Source organism: Ursus maritimus, unplaced genomic scaffold, assembly GCF_017311325.1.
Source record: "Ursus maritimus isolate PB19 unplaced genomic scaffold, ASM1731132v1 scaffold_27, whole genome shotgun sequence".
NCBI classification, from domain to species: Eukaryota; Metazoa; Chordata; class Mammalia; order Carnivora; family Ursidae; genus Ursus; species Ursus maritimus.
In genome coordinates this window covers 9,052,699-9,070,189 of record NW_024425230.1, presented here as the reverse complement: position 1 = coordinate 9,070,189, position 17,491 = coordinate 9,052,699, and the positions used below count along the sequence as shown (strand labels likewise).

At 44.3% G+C, this 17,491-nt stretch overlaps 1 protein-coding gene across 1 annotated transcript in view; it reads right to left on the bottom strand.

Annotated features, from left to right (window-relative positions):
• ADAMTS17 (ADAM metallopeptidase with thrombospondin type 1 motif 17) overlaps nucleotides 1–17,491 on the bottom strand; it is a 341,420-nt gene that overhangs the window by 58,904 nt on the left and 265,025 nt on the right. The window contains exons 16-18 of the mRNA XM_040642697.1: nucleotides 15,816–15,973; nucleotides 12,726–12,885; nucleotides 10,047–10,182 (exon numbers count right to left, since the gene is read on the bottom strand). Of these exons, the coding sequence (XP_040498631.1) occupies nucleotides 10,047–10,182; nucleotides 12,726–12,885; nucleotides 15,816–15,973 (454 nt within the window). The remainder of the gene's footprint in view (nucleotides 1–10,046; nucleotides 10,183–12,725; nucleotides 12,886–15,815; nucleotides 15,974–17,491) is intronic.

Genomic DNA, 17,491 nt, shown 5'->3' with positions numbered 1-17,491 from the left:
GAGTTGTAATAGTTCTTTATATATGCTAGATATGTTTCTTATCAGATAGATGATTTGAAAATATTTTCTCTCACTCCATGGGTTGTCTTTTCATTTTCTTAATTTTATTTTCATTTTTCTTGATACTTCAGGGTATCTCAGGACACAGTGAGAGCCTCATTAGCACATAAGGTTTTAATTTTGATGAAACCCAACATATCTATTTTTTTTCTTTTGTTGCTTGTACTTCTGATGTCATATCTAAGAAACCATAAACATAATAAAGATTTTTTCCCCATTTTCTTCTAAGAATTTTATACATTTAGCTCTTTAGGTCTTTGAGCATTGGGTTAATTTTCATACATGGTGTGAGGTAGGTATTCAACTATATTCTTCTACATGTGGACATAAAGTTGTCACAATACCACTTGTTGAAAAGACCGTTCTTTCCTCATTGAATGTTCTTAGCCACTTATCAACAATCAACAGACAACAAATGTGAGGGTCTATTTCTGGATTTTTCAATTATAGCCCACTGTTCTATATGTCTGTCCTTATTGCAATACCACACTACCTTGATTACTATGGTTTTGTGGTATGTTTTGAAATTGGGAAGTGTGAGTCTGCCAACTTTGTTCCTCTTTTTAAAGACCGTTTTGACTATGCAGGGCCCTTTGCAATTCCATTTGAGTTTCAGGATCAGCTTATCCATTTGTGCAGTAAAAACAGATGGGATTTTGATAGAAATTGCACTGAACCTGTAGATCAATTTGTGGAATATTTCCACCTTAATGACACCGAGTCTTCCAATTCGCAAGCATGGTACATCTTTCCATTGATTCGGATATTCTTTCATTTCTTTTAACAATGTTTTGTAGTTTCAGAGTATGAGTTTTGTACTTCTTTTGTTAAATTCATTCCTAAGTATTTTACTCTTTTTGATGCTATTATAAACAGCACTGTTTTTTTTAAACTTCATTTTTGATTTGTTCATCATTTCTGTAGAGAAATACAGTTATTAATTTTAGTTTGTTGGTCTTATATCTTGCAACCTTACTGAATTTATTAGTTCTTTTTTCTTTTCTCTTTTTTTAAATTATGTTCAGTTAACCAACATATAGTACATCATTAGTTTTTGATGTAGTGTTCAATGACTCATTAGTTGTGTGTAACACCCAGTGCTCATCACAACATGTGCCCTCCTTAATACCCATTACTCAGTTACCCCATCTTCCCACCACCCTCCCTTCTGTGACCCTCAGTTTGTTTCCCAGAGTCCAGAATCTTTCATGGTCTATCTCCTTCTCCGACTTCTTCCCATTCAGTTTTTCTACTCTTCCCCTGTGGTCCTCTGCACTATTCCTTATGTTCCATATATGAGTGAAACCATATGATAATTGTCTTTCTCTGCTTGACTTATTTCACGTAGTAAAATCCCTTCCAGTTCCATCCATGTTGATGCAAATGGTAGGTATTCATCTTTTTGATGGCTGAGTAATATTCCATTGTATATATGAACCATGTCTTCTTTATCCATTCATCTGTTGAAAGACATCTTGACTCCTTCCACAGTTTGGCTATTGTGGACATTGCTGTTATGAACACTGGTTGCAGGTGCCCCTTCTTTTCACTACATCTGTATCTCTGGGATAAACACCTAGTAGTGCAAATGCTGGGTCATAGGGTAGTTCTATTTTTAATGTCTTGATGAACTTTTGTACTGTTTTCCAGAGGGGCTGTACCAGCTTGCATTCCCACCAACAGTGTAAGAGGGTTTCCTTTTCTCCACGTCCTTGCCTTGCATTCCTGGGATAAGTCTCACTTGGTCATGGTGTATGACCCCCCCCCCTTTTTTTATGTTGCTGGATACAGTTTGCTTGTATTTTGTTGAAGATTTATCAATAGTACTTGTAAGAAATATTGGTTTGTAGTATTCTTTTCTTATGATGTCTTTGGCTTTATAATCTGGATAATACTGGCTTCACAGAATGAGCTGGGAAGTGTTCCCTCTTTTTCTATTTTTGCAAGAGTTTGTGAAGGATTGCTGTTAATTCTGGTTTAGATATTTGGTAGAATTCATAAGTGAAGCCTTCTAGTCCTGGGTTTTTCTTTTGGGGAAGCTTTTTGATTAGTAATTTAACCTGTTTACTTATTATAGGTCTATTAAGACTTTCTATTTCTTCTTTACTCACTTTTGATAGTTTGCATCTTTCTAGGAGTTTGTCCATTTTATATCAATTATTAAATTTATTGGCATACAACTGTTTATAGTATTCCTTTACAACTTCTTTCATTTCTGATTTTAGTAATTTGAGTATCCTCTAATTTTTTTTTGATCTAGCTAAATGTCAATTTTTTTATTCTCTTCATATAATCAACATTTGGTTTCACTGATGTTTCTTTATTGTTTTCCTATTCTCTGTTTCAAATATCCACCAATGCTATAAAATTTCCCCTAAGGACTGCTTTGGCTTCATTGTCTAACTCTGATATGTTAAATCCTCATTTCATTCATTTGAAAGTATTTTCTAAATTCTCTTATGATTTCTCTCTGATCCAGTTGTTATTTAGGAAGTTCTGCGGTGTTTTTTTTTTTTAATTTCCATGTATCAAGAGTTTCCAAATTTTCTTTCTGTTGTTGATTTCTAATTTTATTCTATTAAGGTCAGAGAATATACTTTGCATTATTTCAGTCCTTTTACATTCACTGAGATTCATTTAATGGCTTAGATGTTGGTTTATCCTGGGGAATGTTTCACATGCACATAAAAAGAATGTATATTCTGCTCTCATTGGGTAGAGGGCTCTATATCTATCTCGTAGGTCCAGCAGGTTTATAGTGCTGTTCAAGCCTTACATTTCCTTATTGATCTTCTTCCTAGTTTTAAAAATCCATTATTGAAAATTGAGCATTAAAGTCTCTATTATGGTTGAATTAATTTTCTCTTCATACTGTATATTTTAGGGCTCTGTTTTAGGTTCATACATGTTTATATAACTGTTATTTCTTTGATGGACTGTGCTATTATCATTATAAAATATTCCTTTTTATCTCAAGCAATTTTTTTGTTTTAAAATCTATTTTGTCTGGTATTTGTATAGATAATCCTGATTTTTTATGGTTTCTCTTTGCATGAAACATCTTTTTCCATTCTTTTACTTTTGAGTGTCTTTTAAAAAAAATAGAGAGAGAGACGGCATGCACACACACAATGTGAGTGGGGGGGAGGGGCAGAGGGAGAGGGAGAGAGAATCTTAAGCAGCCTCCATGCCCAGCATGAAGCCTGATGTAGGGCTAGATCTCAAGACCCTGAGATCATGACCTGAGCCAATATCAAGAGTCAGATGCTTAACCAACTGAGCCACCCAGGCACCCCAGGAATTTGAGTGTCTTTGTATATAAATGTGCACCTCTAAGGAGAAAAGAATAATACTTTCCTAGGCAAAATCACTCCTATCTGTGGACTATTCATTCCTGTAACAGAGCCAGCCAGCACAGGACTCGGCCAGCAGTGGCCTTCATTAGCGCCCGGGGCAAGGGTCTAATTTTCTGGAAAGCTCCCACCAAACATACCCCAAGCTCAGTTCTGAAATATCCCCAGAGAGTCGACAAGTCAGCGATACTTCATTGTACACCCCCATTGTAGAGCCATTCCTTCTTGGTCTGATCTTTTTTCCCCCAGAACCTGGAGAATACATATTTTCCCTTCATTTCTGATGGATCACTATGATCTTGGTTATATTTGCTTTTATTCCTCAGACTGAGTTTCAACTTTTCCATTTACTTTTCATTTTTTGTAACTGTGACATAAAAATCAAATGCAAACATTGAGGGCTCAATGCTGTTTATATTTTGTGACTCAGAAAAGTCAGAAAGAAAGAAGGGCCTCTTCATGGACCCCAGGGTCTACATGCAAAGCATTTCTCAGCAGGAGAATTCTGCTACCTGTGGAACTGGTATCTGGGAATTCCCTTGTCCTCTGTAATGATCAAAGGAGGGGGGATGTTCAAATGATTGAAGGGTTACGTATGGCAGAAAAGAAGAAAACAGAATTTTCAAACTCAAAACAATACTCTGAAGGCTCTCTCTTTCTCCATCTGTAATGTTCCCTAACTTAAACAAGTAACTAAAGGCTTCAAAACTTTACTATTTAATTTAAATATGAATTAAACTCTGGAATTTGAGTAGTGCTGGAAAAAAGATCTGGAATCCAACTAAATTTCTCCTCACCGTTCCTATACCATGGATAAGGCACATAATCGACCAATAATGCTATTCACCATCTCCCCCCTTAGGTACTGCTTCTTCATTCCACATGGCTTGTGGGGTGCTCCTCATCCCTGACCTGCGGCCATATGCCCAAGCGTCTGAAGAGTGGGCCGAGCCTGAAAGAGGGGAGCCCTACTCTGGAGATCCCCAGTCTAACACTGTTGACCTGTAGAAACATACAACCTCAGGCCTCGCCCTCCTGCCCGTGTGAGCAGTTCTGCGTCCTGGCTTCTGTTTCTCCAGCCTCTCACATCCAGGTCATGGTGGACAGAGGTGTGGCAATTAGATTTACCTATTTTATTTTCAAGGAAAGCAGGAAACTGAAAAGCTTTAAGTTTGAGACTAGCTAGAAATGGATTAAACAATGCTATCTTTTCAGATTTTGGCTGTACCTAAAGATCCACATGTTCTAGGTTTCATTCTTAAGTCATGATCACACACACACACACACACACACACACACACACACACACATCATGCTTTCATAAAAACCCGAGGGATTCCATTCCATTTTAACTAAAACAAGGCACACCTGGTTAAGATAATGAGTAAAGAGGACAAATTTAAAATCCAAATACACTTCCTTGCAGATGACTATTCAATTCAATTGGCAGTGCAATATTAAATATTCTTTTCTGAATCACTCTAATATAATGCCCAGTACAGTATGTACTGCCTGGGAAGAAGTTCAAATCACAAATACTAGGGGAAATATCTAATAGCTTGGAATGGCCTTTTCAAGTGGCCAACAAGCTCTAAGAGACTGCAAGAATATTAAATCTGGGGAAGCATGAGCTATGTGTTTCAGAATGAGCCCATCTCCCTGTCGTACCCCACCCTCCTTGATCCAGCACTATCTGGGACTGGGTCTGAAGGAGCTGGCACACAGCGTTGCTCTTTGGATGCCAGGTGATGGTGGGGCCTCTTCCCCGCAGACTGTGGTCAGCAAGGTGAAGGCTGCTGGCCTCAGTCGTAACAGCTGAGCTGATCTGTGATTTCTGCCTCTCCTGCCAATGTTGGGGCCAGGTTTGCCGATGTGTTTGTATTGGTGTGCAAGGTGCTGGAGAGAGGCCATCTGCCCTGCGTGTCAGATTCCAGATTCCGTTTGGTTATGGCAGGGTTCGGGAGAAGTATCCACAGAGCTAGGGGCAGGATTAGAATAAAGAGGTGCTAATGGTGTGCAGTTGGGAAGGTAAAGGAAACTGTCGGGAACTTGATGGAAAAAGAGGGTTGAAGAAAATTAAAAGGAGATCAGGGGAAATAAAGAAAAATATAAGGGAAAAGACAAACATCGCTGTTGTTTTAAAGGTCAAAGAGTAACAATAATATAGAAAGGCTCTTTCGCCTTGCCAGATTCAACATGAGTTGCATTTTGGCTTCTTCAATAAAATTTACACTGTTGGGTTCTTGGGCTCTCCTTCCAGCTTACAGGATTTGTCTTCCAGGCATATCCACCCCACCTGAAGCAGCCATTTCTTCTCCAGACCCTACACATCTCCACACCCACCTCCTTTATCAAAGCTCAGTTTTTATAGATGAAATCTGATTATCTAGCAGTAATTTTCTGAGCCAATCTCCACTTTTCTTCATCTACCAGCCTAAGTCCATATTACTAGATGTTCTGAAGAAAGACTCAGGTCAACTAGATCACACTCTGCAGTAATTCAAGTTTTATTGTTCAAATGTGTGTGTGTGTGTGTGTGTGTGTGTACATATATATTGCATATGTACACGTGTATATACATACACGTATGTGCACGTCTGTGTTTAAATATAAATAAATACAACAAAGACTTGCAGGAGTTTTAAAATCTATCAGAGCACACATTTCTTCAGCCAAACAATAAATACTCTTCGATGAGCCATGACACTTCATTCTTATGTGTCCTCTTTAAGAAACAGTATGAAGTCAGATGGTTCAAAATAAACAACTAAACAACCAACAAATGAAACCAGGCTAGAGGAGGCAATTAAGCATTTCTTTCCGAGGCTCTGAGACAAATTTCAGGTGCTGTCTTCTATCAATTTCATTTTATCCTCTGCCTTGGGAAATTCCACTCATTCTTTAAGTCTGATTTGTATGATTTTACGGAGTCAGGAAGGGAATGGAAGGAAGTGGGTCAGGAAGGCAAAAAAGATGACCCAGAAAGGTAGGTCAGAGAGTGAGGGAGGGAGAAAGCTAGTAGTTATCAGGTTCCACAAGAGCAAAGACCTTGAGGTCTTTCTCGCCTCTATATACCCTGGTACCTAGAACAGGGCCTGGTGAATGGGAAGGTGCTCGACAGGTGCACGCTGGATGAAGGAAATTACTGATGTTGTACTATGTGCTTAGGGTCATGATGGATGCTTTTAAAAAGAGAACTGAACACTGGGCAATACAGAGTAACTCAGCATAATGACATGTCCTTCTTTGTATAAGAAGAAAGTATACTTCCCGAGGTCAGACTTTCAGAGCTTGGGCTCGTGCTAAGGTTGTGGCCCCAACATCTCAGAGGACAAGGCAAGGGTAAGTAATAATCTAAGGCAGGGCCAGCAAATTATTGCTCCTGGGCCAAGCCTGGCCTGCAGACTGTTTTTGTGCAACCCAGGAGTTAAAAATCATTTTTACATTTTTAAAAGGGTTATAAACAAAACAAAGAAAACCAAACATCAGAAACCATATGTGGCCTGTAAAACCCCAAAATACCTATTATCTAGCCCTTTATAGAAAAAGTTTGCTGACCCTGATTCTAAGGAGATACTAAGCATGTGCTTCTGAACTTACTTTTAGTCTAAAGTGTGTTTGGCTTATACCTGTGTTCAGCCATGGCAGGCCTGTGGTCTGTCAGAATGTTCTGTGAGCAATCTTGGAGCCAAACCGACCCAGACACACGCTCGATATGCTTCATCCAAGCTTCGAGCAGCTCTGTAGCACTGCTTTGAAGAGTGCATACCTTTGCTAACTCATGCTGGGTGATGTGACTTCTTTGTAGGTGTTTTCCTACAAGGTTTTCTGTGTAGAGTCTTACAGTGCAATGAAGTCCCCTCCTAGAATATCTGTGTGTGGCAAAATCATAAGGGTGCTGCTTTGGCCTATTGGTGTAATGGTGAGAGGGCTTTGTTATGGAACTTTGAATTCATCTGGAATCTAGTTGAAATACTCAAGAAGTGACTTAATCACCTCTCTTCTGTCTTTCACTAAACCTGGGACATGTTCGGTCATTGTCTCTGATTACGTTCTGCTCTATTTTTCCCCTCCCCCCCTTCTCTGACCCTAATTACACTTATGTTAGAATGCCTGATATTATCCCACAGATCACTGAGGCTCTGTCATTGTCAACAATCTTTCCTTTCTGTTTTCCAGACTGGATAATTTCTATTCTTCTACCTTCAATTTTGTTGATCTTTTTTCATCATCTGCTGTTAGGCCCATCAAAGGGAGTTTTTTAAAAAAAATTTCAGATACTGTGTTTCTTGGTCCTAAAATTTGGTTCATTTTTAGAGTGTCTCTTTTTTGTGCTTAGATTTCCTATGTGTTCATTGATTGTGACTATATTTTTTCTTATGTCTTTGAGCATAATTATAATAGCTGCTTTGAAATTCTTGTCTGCTAATCTCAACATATGTGTCATCTTGGAGTCAGTTTCCATTATTGTATGGATCACATTTTTCTGTTTTTTTCCTATGTCTGGTAATTTTGGACTGTATCCTGAACATTGTGAATACTATGTTAATCTAGAGTGGTGCCATTCAATAGAATTAAGACATCAACCATATATATAATTTTAATTTTCTACTACCCATATTAAAAAATCAAAAGGAAACTGGTGAATTTAATTGTAATAATGTACTCCATTTGACCCAATGTGTCCAAGGCATAATTATTTTAACATGTAATCAGTATTAAAAATCACTAAGATATTTTATCTCTTTCCATACTAAATCTTTGAAATCAGGTGTATATTTTTACTTTTACAGCACATATCAATTTGGACTAGCTAGTGGCTACCACATATGGTATGTGATCAGTAAAGTTAAGAGTATCATTGTGAAGAATATTGAGGTTTGGTCCAATAAAAGCAACCCCATCATTATGGAAAGCAGAGTGTCTGACAGTTTTTAAACTTTATTCCTTGGTCCATTTCTTGGGCCTACTGTGATATGAGGGAGGGCAGAATGCACTGGGCTACTCTTCCCCATCACATAGGTGTTTCAATTCAATCAGAGCAACTCTGATTTCATGTTTTATGTTATTTGGTTTATGAGCATAAATTAAGAAATCTTTGGACACTAAAATTTATAGTTTGAAATCATAAGTGATTTTAAAACATGATTCTTGAACGGGTCCCTAAGATCCTTCTCACTCAGCCATGCCCTTGAGCCCGTGCTGACCTCCCCTCTTCTAGATCCACTTAACCTACTTTCTAGTATGTCACAGAGCTGAGCTGTCTCTGTGGCCTGTCTGATCTTTGGTCTTCACAGTGGCAGGACTTCCTTCTTTGCCCCCCAGGGTGTGTGTGGTTGCCATCAACGGATGGGTCTGTGGGATGGCTGCTCAGAGCCAAGATGCTCGGGAAGACTTCCCCAAGTGAGCTGTTCCTCATGGCATTCAGGGTTAGGGCAGAATTTCATCCTTTTCTTTAAATTGAAGTATGATTAATATACAGCATTATATTAGTTTCACAGGTACAACATGATGATTCAATAATTTTATACGTTACTCAATGTTCCCCGCAATAAGTGTACTCACCGTCCGTCACCAGACAACACTGCTACCATCTTACTGACTATATTCCCTATGCTGTCTCATTCAGCTCCATGACTGATTTATTTTGTAACTGGAAGTTCCTACCTCTTAATCCCCTTCACCCATTTCACCCATCCTCCCACCCACCTTCATTCTTAACTTGCTAAGGATCACACACAACGAATGAAACAAGTCTCACCTCTTGCTTTCCCTCCTATCTTCCCTCTCCCACTCGCACACTTGACCAGTTTGACAAAGCAAAGGGAGTCGGCATGAAAACCCCATGCTTTGTGAAACTTTTGCACCAGACAAGAGGCCCAGGTTGAGCTTACAGAATTGCCATGTCAAAAGTCCAGCTTCTTCAGAGAAGAAAAACATGCATAGAACCACAAAACAAAAACCATGCACCTCAGCCCAGAGCAGAATGGGAGAACAGGGGTGATACTACACACTTTACCAATCACAGTACGATGCAAAGTCTCACTGAAATGACCGGAAATAAGGCAGCTTAACTGACAAGCACATTTCACACAATTCATCTCGGTTGACAGCTCAAGAAAATTCACTTCAGAGCATGTGAAGTATCACGGCCATGGAAGCTGGGGTTGGGAACAGCAGTTCTGACAGATTCTAAACAATGAACACCAAGATCCCCACTCACTGGTGTTAGTTTCAGCCGCCGGAACAGACCCATCACAAACAGTAACCTGTGTGACTTACTCATGGGTGCGCGCACTCTGTGATTTCCTTTTTTGCCAAGACAAAATAACTTGGGGGGAGCCAACACATATCAGTTGGAAGTATGTGATGATTTTTTTCTCCATGAGATGTTCTTAGGGGCCTGCTAAAAAATGCCTTCTAGCTAGGATTATACATTTTTTTCAGAGCTCTGGCTTCGTAGCCAGAAATTCAGTATTTCGAGCAAGCAGAAATCACTTAGCAACAACAACGGAATATGGCACAGACAGGTACCGTGGTATTAACTGTGTAACACTGCACCCCACCCCCCCAATGCATGGGTGTTTCTGCCCTGACCCTAGAGGGTCCAAGCTTGAGAACACAGCTCCTTACCGTGACTGGCACGGATGTGAGTTGCACCTTCGGACCTGGGGCTCTGGACGGCTTGCTTGAGGACAGTCACTGTCATTCACCAGAGTCGTGGTCTTATTAACAATCCGCGTGCAGGACACGATGGTTCTGCGTTCCCCTGGAAACCAAACCACAGGGAACTGAGAAGCTGTACACACACCTGGAAAGGCCATCCATGGATGCAGATGGAGGAGCATTCAGGTGTATCTTTTTATCAGTTTGTCACGTGAAGTGACTGTTATCATGCTTTACTGGTTGTCAGAGAGAAAGAACCATAATGTTAGGGATGAGGGTGTGTAAGACATGGCAGGGCCAGCATGGAGCAGGAGGAAGATTCTAGAACAGGATCCAAAAAAAGGCAACACCACACATTCGCTATGTTCTTGGACAGCTTGGGATTCACGGAGGCCAAAGTTCTGATTTGGGTTTAATTTCCAACAAAGATTGCCAATCTCTTTATCTGTTCTTTTGATATTTAAAGTCTACAGAGGTCTGGTCTTGATTAAATACATGTACATCAGCCTTCACCAGAGATCCTAGCTACCTATTAGAGAATCCCTCCAGAATTGCTAGGTAATAGTGAGAAGCAGGGAGGCTGGTTTGAAGGACACACAGACCTGCATCGTCCAGGCGGGCAGTCTAGAGCCAATCTGAGAATTTGTTTAGCTGGCCAATGGCTACATGTCCTCAGCATCACCTGCATTTGGGGACTTCACTACCTGGTTACCCCAGATGGGTACAGCCATCCTCTGGGTGTCTCCAGAGCACCCTATACCCTGCTTGCTCATGACTTTGCCAGGGAGGCGGATGACTGGGAGCTAGGAGGGTGGCTTCTGGAGCCAGGCTGGCTGGGTTCAAACTTGGCCCCATCACTAGCATAATGATCACAGGATCGACAGCTAGCCGCCATGATTCTGTGCGGACTGTCCTCAGTGATTCATTTCCTCAATGAGGCTGGTTCACTTAACCTCCCTGCGCCTTAGGGTGCTTCAGAGACAGTTAGAATTCACTGATACACATAGAGTGTTTCGAACAGAGCCTGGTTGGGGTTAGCACTTCATATTAGCTATATTCTGTTTTTATTATTATTTGGGAAGTATAGCTATACAAGAGTGAGAGGATGTCAGGCACAACTCTTTGGACCCCAGATTTCCTCACTCAGTCTGCCGCCTGGAGAATTTGTCCTTTAGGGATGCCTCGAGAGTGTGGAGTCCTGAACGATACTGTCAGCTCTCAATGCCTGCAGCTTCAGCCTTGTGTGAGTATAAGAAGCATGGGGCCACCTCAAGCCACACTTCAGCTTTGGCTGCAGGTCTGACAGTGGTGAGTCCTCAGCTGTCATCTGGGCCGACAGTGACAGTAGCGGAACAGCACTCCCCGGATCCCCAGCCGAGGGGAGCCTGCTAACTGCTCCATTTGCAGTTTTAAGTTGCCCAGGAGAAGTCTGGCATTTGGCGATATGGGAGGTGCTGCCTTTGGAGGCTGTAGGGCCACTGGCACAGGGGGACAGCTGAGGGATGGGGGGCTCTCAGGGAGCAGTGCAAAGCGGGACAAGGACAGGGCTGATGGAGGATCCTGGGGCTATGCCAACTGTCNGGAATGCCTGAGAAACAGGCTGAGAACAAGCAGAGAGGACAGTGAGCCAAGATGTGCAGGACAGGGAGGGAATTCACAGTTGACCCTGGCAGTGTCTGATGGCCCAATCACGTTATAGCTGTAATTCTTACCCATGAGAAATGGGACAAGTCGCTTAAATGGTAAACGATCCTGTATGTATTGGATATCTGACAAGCATCATCTTGGCGGTCAATGGCCACGCAGGAACGGGTATTGGTGGGGCCACACCACTCCCCGGGTTGGCATTCCAGAGTCCAGGTGAACTTTCCATCCTAACTCTGTGCCCATCAAAACCCACCCACCCTGTGTCCCACTTCCCATGATGGGTGGCTGTGTGTCCTGTCAGGGTGACAAAGTACATGGTCCCAAAGGGCTTCTAGCTAAGAGCTGAGAATGGTTTCCCCCTGCTCTCCCTAAACCTCCCAGTAATGGGTACGGTGCCTTTTGCTGATACTGATTTTTACAGTGTGGCAGTCTGCTCCATGCAGTGGGCATAGGAGTGAGTCACTCTATTATAGAGGAGAGGAAATTTTCATATAAACAGGGTAAGTCATTTGCTAAAATATGGCGGCAAATCACGAAGCCAAGACTTGTGCTCGGAATGCTTCCCTGGACGTGGGAGCTCTTTCTTTCCACTACATCCTATAATGGGGTACCCGTGGCAAAGAGAAGAGTATTTGGGGGCAAAAACATCTGGGGGCTCTCCACTGAACGGGAACAGGTGAAGGTCTATTCTCTTCATCCCCAGGGTCACTCACCTGTCATACCTGCAATGTACCTGTACAGGGGCCAAACCCCTGCTCAGGGCAGAGTCCGAGGGCCCCGTGCCATAGGCAGAGCGCCTGTGTGGGCACAGGAGTGTGGAGGACCATGTAAGTGTTTTGCAGGGGGAACTGCAGTGGGATGTGGGTACGTTCCCATGGAAACACAGGGGACATGGCCAGCCTTCCCCATGCCCTGTGCGCCAGCCACAGAGTGCCCCGAGTTCGCGCCTTCCTTCGGCAAGACCCCACACCCAACAGGCCCAAGACCCCGGCTGCTCACCTCCTCCACACTGCACGCTGCACCCTTCCCAGCCGCTGTGGGTCCAGATGAACAGAGAGTCCTGGGATTTTTCGGGTTCACTCTGATTTTCCGCAGTGTAGTTGACAGGCACGGTGTACTCGTAATGGATTCCATAATTTTGGTCATGAAACAGCAGCACCTGGATCAGCAGTAAAAATCAAAGGCCGTTTTGAAATGGAGCGGAAGCCCACAGGCTTGCTGAATTTGCAAACTCAGCCGCACTGTGGCCGTCTCTCTACCGGGGTAACCAGCTCTCTTCTGGGTTTCAAGACTGGTTCGGGCTAGGGGAGCTCCCTTATTTCAGTCTCGGGGTCCTCAGAGAATCAACTCCGGGGCAGGCGTGTATGCACGCCCTTGCCAGGGAGCTCTGCTCTCTCCCCCTGGAGAGAGGCCAGCTTGGATGAGGACTTTGGGGAGGAGCCAGTTTGTGGGCTCTCACGGCGCTTTACAGGGAGAGCTGCTCCACGCAGAGCACAGAAGCCGTCCCTGCAAACTCAGCCACGAAGCTGCCCTTGTGGGTAAGAAAGACAAAAATATGTGGCTTTGACCTAAAAAGGCATTGAACAGATAGGGTGACTCTACACCTTTGGAAACAAGCATCACTCGCCAGTCACCCGGCACCTGCCGTGGTCCCGTGTTAAGCCAGGCTCAAGGGCAAACAGAGCCCCATCGCACAGGAAACTTGGAGACTTCTGCTGAGGAGTCCAGGGATGCCTGAGCCTTCTTGCTGCCACAGGAGCTAGGATGGTGATGCCCACAGGGTGGCAGGAGCCTGGCTCAAGGCTTAAAGCTGAGAGTGAGGGGGTGCGGAGCCGTCCTGCAGCTTGGGGACGCTTGGGTCTGAAATCCTGGTGAGTGAGCAGATGGATGGGCCTGCCCTTTGTCTGGCAAAGTGGGTACTAGCCCTGTAAGGACAGAGGTGCTCTACCAGCTTTATTTCTCCACGTGTAAGGGTGCAAAACAAGCCCTCTGGGGGGAGCCTGACTGGAGGTGACGGGTCTAGACTTGGAACCAGTGGGCATTCCTTGGTCTAGGCAGCAATCAAGTTCATTTCCAGGCCCCTCCAGGCAGCATCAGGCAGACTGTGCTCCACCTTCCCTGACCTGGGGAGGCCCCCATGCTGACCCTGAGAACGTCCCAGCCCCCCAAGGGCTTGAGCTACAGGGTGGGGGTGAGGGGCTAAGAGCAGCCTGAACCACATAAAACATCCACTCCTCCAAGAAACAGGCTTGCAGTAATGCATTTGGAAAAATGCCTCCAGTTAAAGAAAAAAAACAAAACAAACCCTCTTTAAAAGATCTTTATTATCTCAGTATGGGAATAAGACTGGTGAATCAAGAATCCATATGAAACCAATTTCATGCAATTTTGCAGCCACATATAATTTGCGTGTGTGAGTGTGTGATTGGTTTCAAATGCAGGTCCCCGTGGCTCTGCGGGTGCTCCTGACCCTGCAGGAAATGTACGCACCCCAGTTTGGGGACAACAGACTCCTATGTAGAGGCAGAGGGGCACTCCTCACTTCTAGATTTAAAAACTTGAATTACTCATATTTCAAGAGAAAAAACTGATTAATATTAAAGAGGGTTGGGACTTCACTGAGTTTTGTTTATCAGGCGTGGTCTGAATGAATCTGGGCTGTGCGTTTGCTTTAATGGGCTGATGATTCACTCACAGTTTATGAAAGCTTCGGGCAGGAGAGGGAAGTATGTCCACTGTAGGGTTTGCTAGACAAAGCAAATTCACGCGCTAACAGGTGACACGGCTACCTGGGTTTATCTTTTCTTTATCCTGTCTTATGCTTCCTCTTGTACCCCTTCTAAATCAGGACAGGAGGATTTGTTCTAATGCCTTAGACTAGGAAATAATCTCATCACAGGGCAGTGGCTCAGGGATGGTCCACGGGTCCCAGAAATCAAACTTGTGGGCGGGGCTACGTCAGCCGTGGATTTAGTGGGCTGAGTGTGGCAGCCACAGGTTTCTGGATGGCTGAAGTCATGCACGGAAACCAGTTCCCTTTGCTCTCTCGTCTGAGGCTGTGGCGGGGGCAGGGCTGTCATGGGCGATCCTGTCCTGACCGCCGGTGCTCACAGGCAGAGCCAATCTCCTCAGGAGATTCCCTGAGAGGTGGCCAGAGACTCTTCTGGGTGTCACCTAACTTTGAAGGGCCACAGGTTGCCAGGGAACACAAATTAATGGAGAAAAAAAAAATTTCCAAGCAGAGACTCTGGCAAGCACAGGAGACAAAATGTGCTTTGATTACAGATGCACCAACAGCCATGGAACACGTTCTTTGGAACGAGACGTGGAATCAATAATTATGAGCTATCAGACATGAGCCATGGGAACTCCTGGGCCTTAAGAAGGAAACAGTGGGATTTCCTTTCTCTGGTATCTTAGGACTCTTTAAAAGACACATCACTGATGTTCAAGTGATTTGCATGGTGTTCCTCCCCCACCCAAGACAACAGGTAAGACGAGGTGGCCCCAACCCGGCCTGGCTGCCCGGGTTCCGTGAGACTACCCTGGGAGTCCATCATCCTGTGAAACCTGGTTCTCCCTCTCCTGATTCCCGAATGCCTGGTGCAGAGACGAGTCTGGAAAATCTGAGTGACACTGGTTTGGAAATGGAGTCAACAGTTCATTTCCAAAAGGTAGTTTCCAGTGTGGACCCACAAACTGTGGGGCGGACCTGTGCCATCTGATATAAAAACAGAGACTCTGAGTGGGGCTGTCTGTTCCAGGGAGCCAAGTCTCCCCGGCTGTCACATGGCCAAGCATTTCCTTCCTGGAGGCAGTTCCTTTTGAAAAAGATGGGAGCTCTGCCAGTGAATAGCCAGGGCGAAGTATGGGGAGGGGAAAATTCTCAGGCATGAGAATAAGAGAAGGGATGAGATAAGAGAAGACGAAGAGAGAGAGAGAGAGAGAGAGAGGCTTGAGCAGCAGGTGTCCAGGTAACCCACTAGGAACCAGGTGAGCTCCTCTCCCCAGTGCCCCCAGGGAGGAAGGGAACTGGCAGGACCCTTGGAGCCTCAGGACCGGGACAAAGGCAAGAGCACAGCAAGTTACCATCAGATGCAGTGGTATTTTGGTTGGTCCCTTGGCAGAAATCTTCTCCCACAGGCCCCTTCTAACGTAGCGCACGGTTGTGCCCGCAATCTGGTACTCTCCAGGGAGCTCTATCTTCCAATCGCTGTTGATGGATCTCTTATTGGTATCTTTCAGAGCTAGCAAGAAAAGCAAACATCATGGAATCAGGGGGCATCAGTCTGCCTTTTCAGGGGAATCTGGGTGTCCTGAGGGGTGGGTTAGAGATCTCCCTCGACACCTCTACAGGGGAAAGGAGGAAGGTCTGCAGTGATAGAAGGTGAGCTTTCTGGAAGCTGGGAACAGAAGTCTGGCTCACGGGGGGCAAACAACTCAAGACCCGAAGGACCCTCTGAGATAAAACATCAGGGGATGGAGACAAGCGCAGCCCAATCACATTTTACTAAACTTCCAGGGTAAGGGTCTTCTGCCCGATGGATGAATTCTATTTTAATGTGTCCAGGGCTACAGAGAGGGGTTTGCTGCTTTAGTGAAACTCGTCAACTCATTTGACTGTTACCTACCTGGGGCTTTTTACAGTTATAGCCTAATCCAGCTTCTCCTAAGGATTTGAGAGCCCCACGTTAGTAAAGTGGGGACTCCTTCAAGAGATAGTTGCTATTCTATTAAATGGCAGAGTCTGGGATCCTTAGCCAACTACGGATGGGACAATAGGGCTCGGACAATGCCACGAGGGTGGGGCTCCGTGGTCCTCGGGTTCACGCTCTGCTGGCTCACACCTCCACTCGGTACAGAATGTGTTGGAAGAAACAAAATCAAGTTTGCTGATCGGCCAGAGCAAAAATCCAGTTTTCCATACAAGCCATATATTGATTATCTGAGTGCTGACTTTCTTGTATCCCCTTGCCAAGGTTTGGAGTCATGTCGTTCTCATGATGAGAGCATTCTGCAGTGAAATTCTTTTTTGTTTGTTTGTTTCATTTTGATATTTAGGAAAGACAAGAATGAAAAGGTACTCTGGGATTTGGGAGAAGGCTGCAAATGACAGTAGGTTGACAACAAGTCTTCTGTCACTTAAAAGATGAAACTCCCAGGACACCCTGGGTGCAATGCCTTCCTCTCTGCAAATGAAGCTGGAGCCTCCCCTGCCCCCCCTGCCCCAAATGCTCATAGTCAGCAAAATCAGGTTCCACCCCATTCCCTCTTCTCTGCTTCCCGAGGCCGGAAATAAAACACCGGCATTTAATACTGATTTTGGATAATGAGAGTTGAAACCAAAAAGGGGTTTCTGTTAGCCCTGAATCCATGAGCCCCAAGGCTGGGTCAGAACCTGGTTGGACCTGGTCAGGCTACCAGCAGCTGGGGGATGCTGGGCCCCTGCTTCCTCGTCTCTAGGACATTACGGTCCCAGGGCTTGCTCCCACCCCACCAGGCTGTCCTGGTGCACACAGAGAAGAGGCATGCTCAGGACTCCTTGCTTGCTTCTAGGATCTGCCACGAGAACCTAGGAAAGAAGCAGGAAGGGTTGCTTTCCAGTAGAGTGACTTCTAGTCGGGATTTCATATCCAGGGTGGTTGTTCAGAGCAAGTAGTTGAGGGTTACAGGACTCCAGGGAAAGCTGAGAAAAAAGAAGGCTCTAGCTCTTGGAATCCAATGGTTCTTTTCAAGAAATTTTACCTGCTACTGAAATTTCCTGG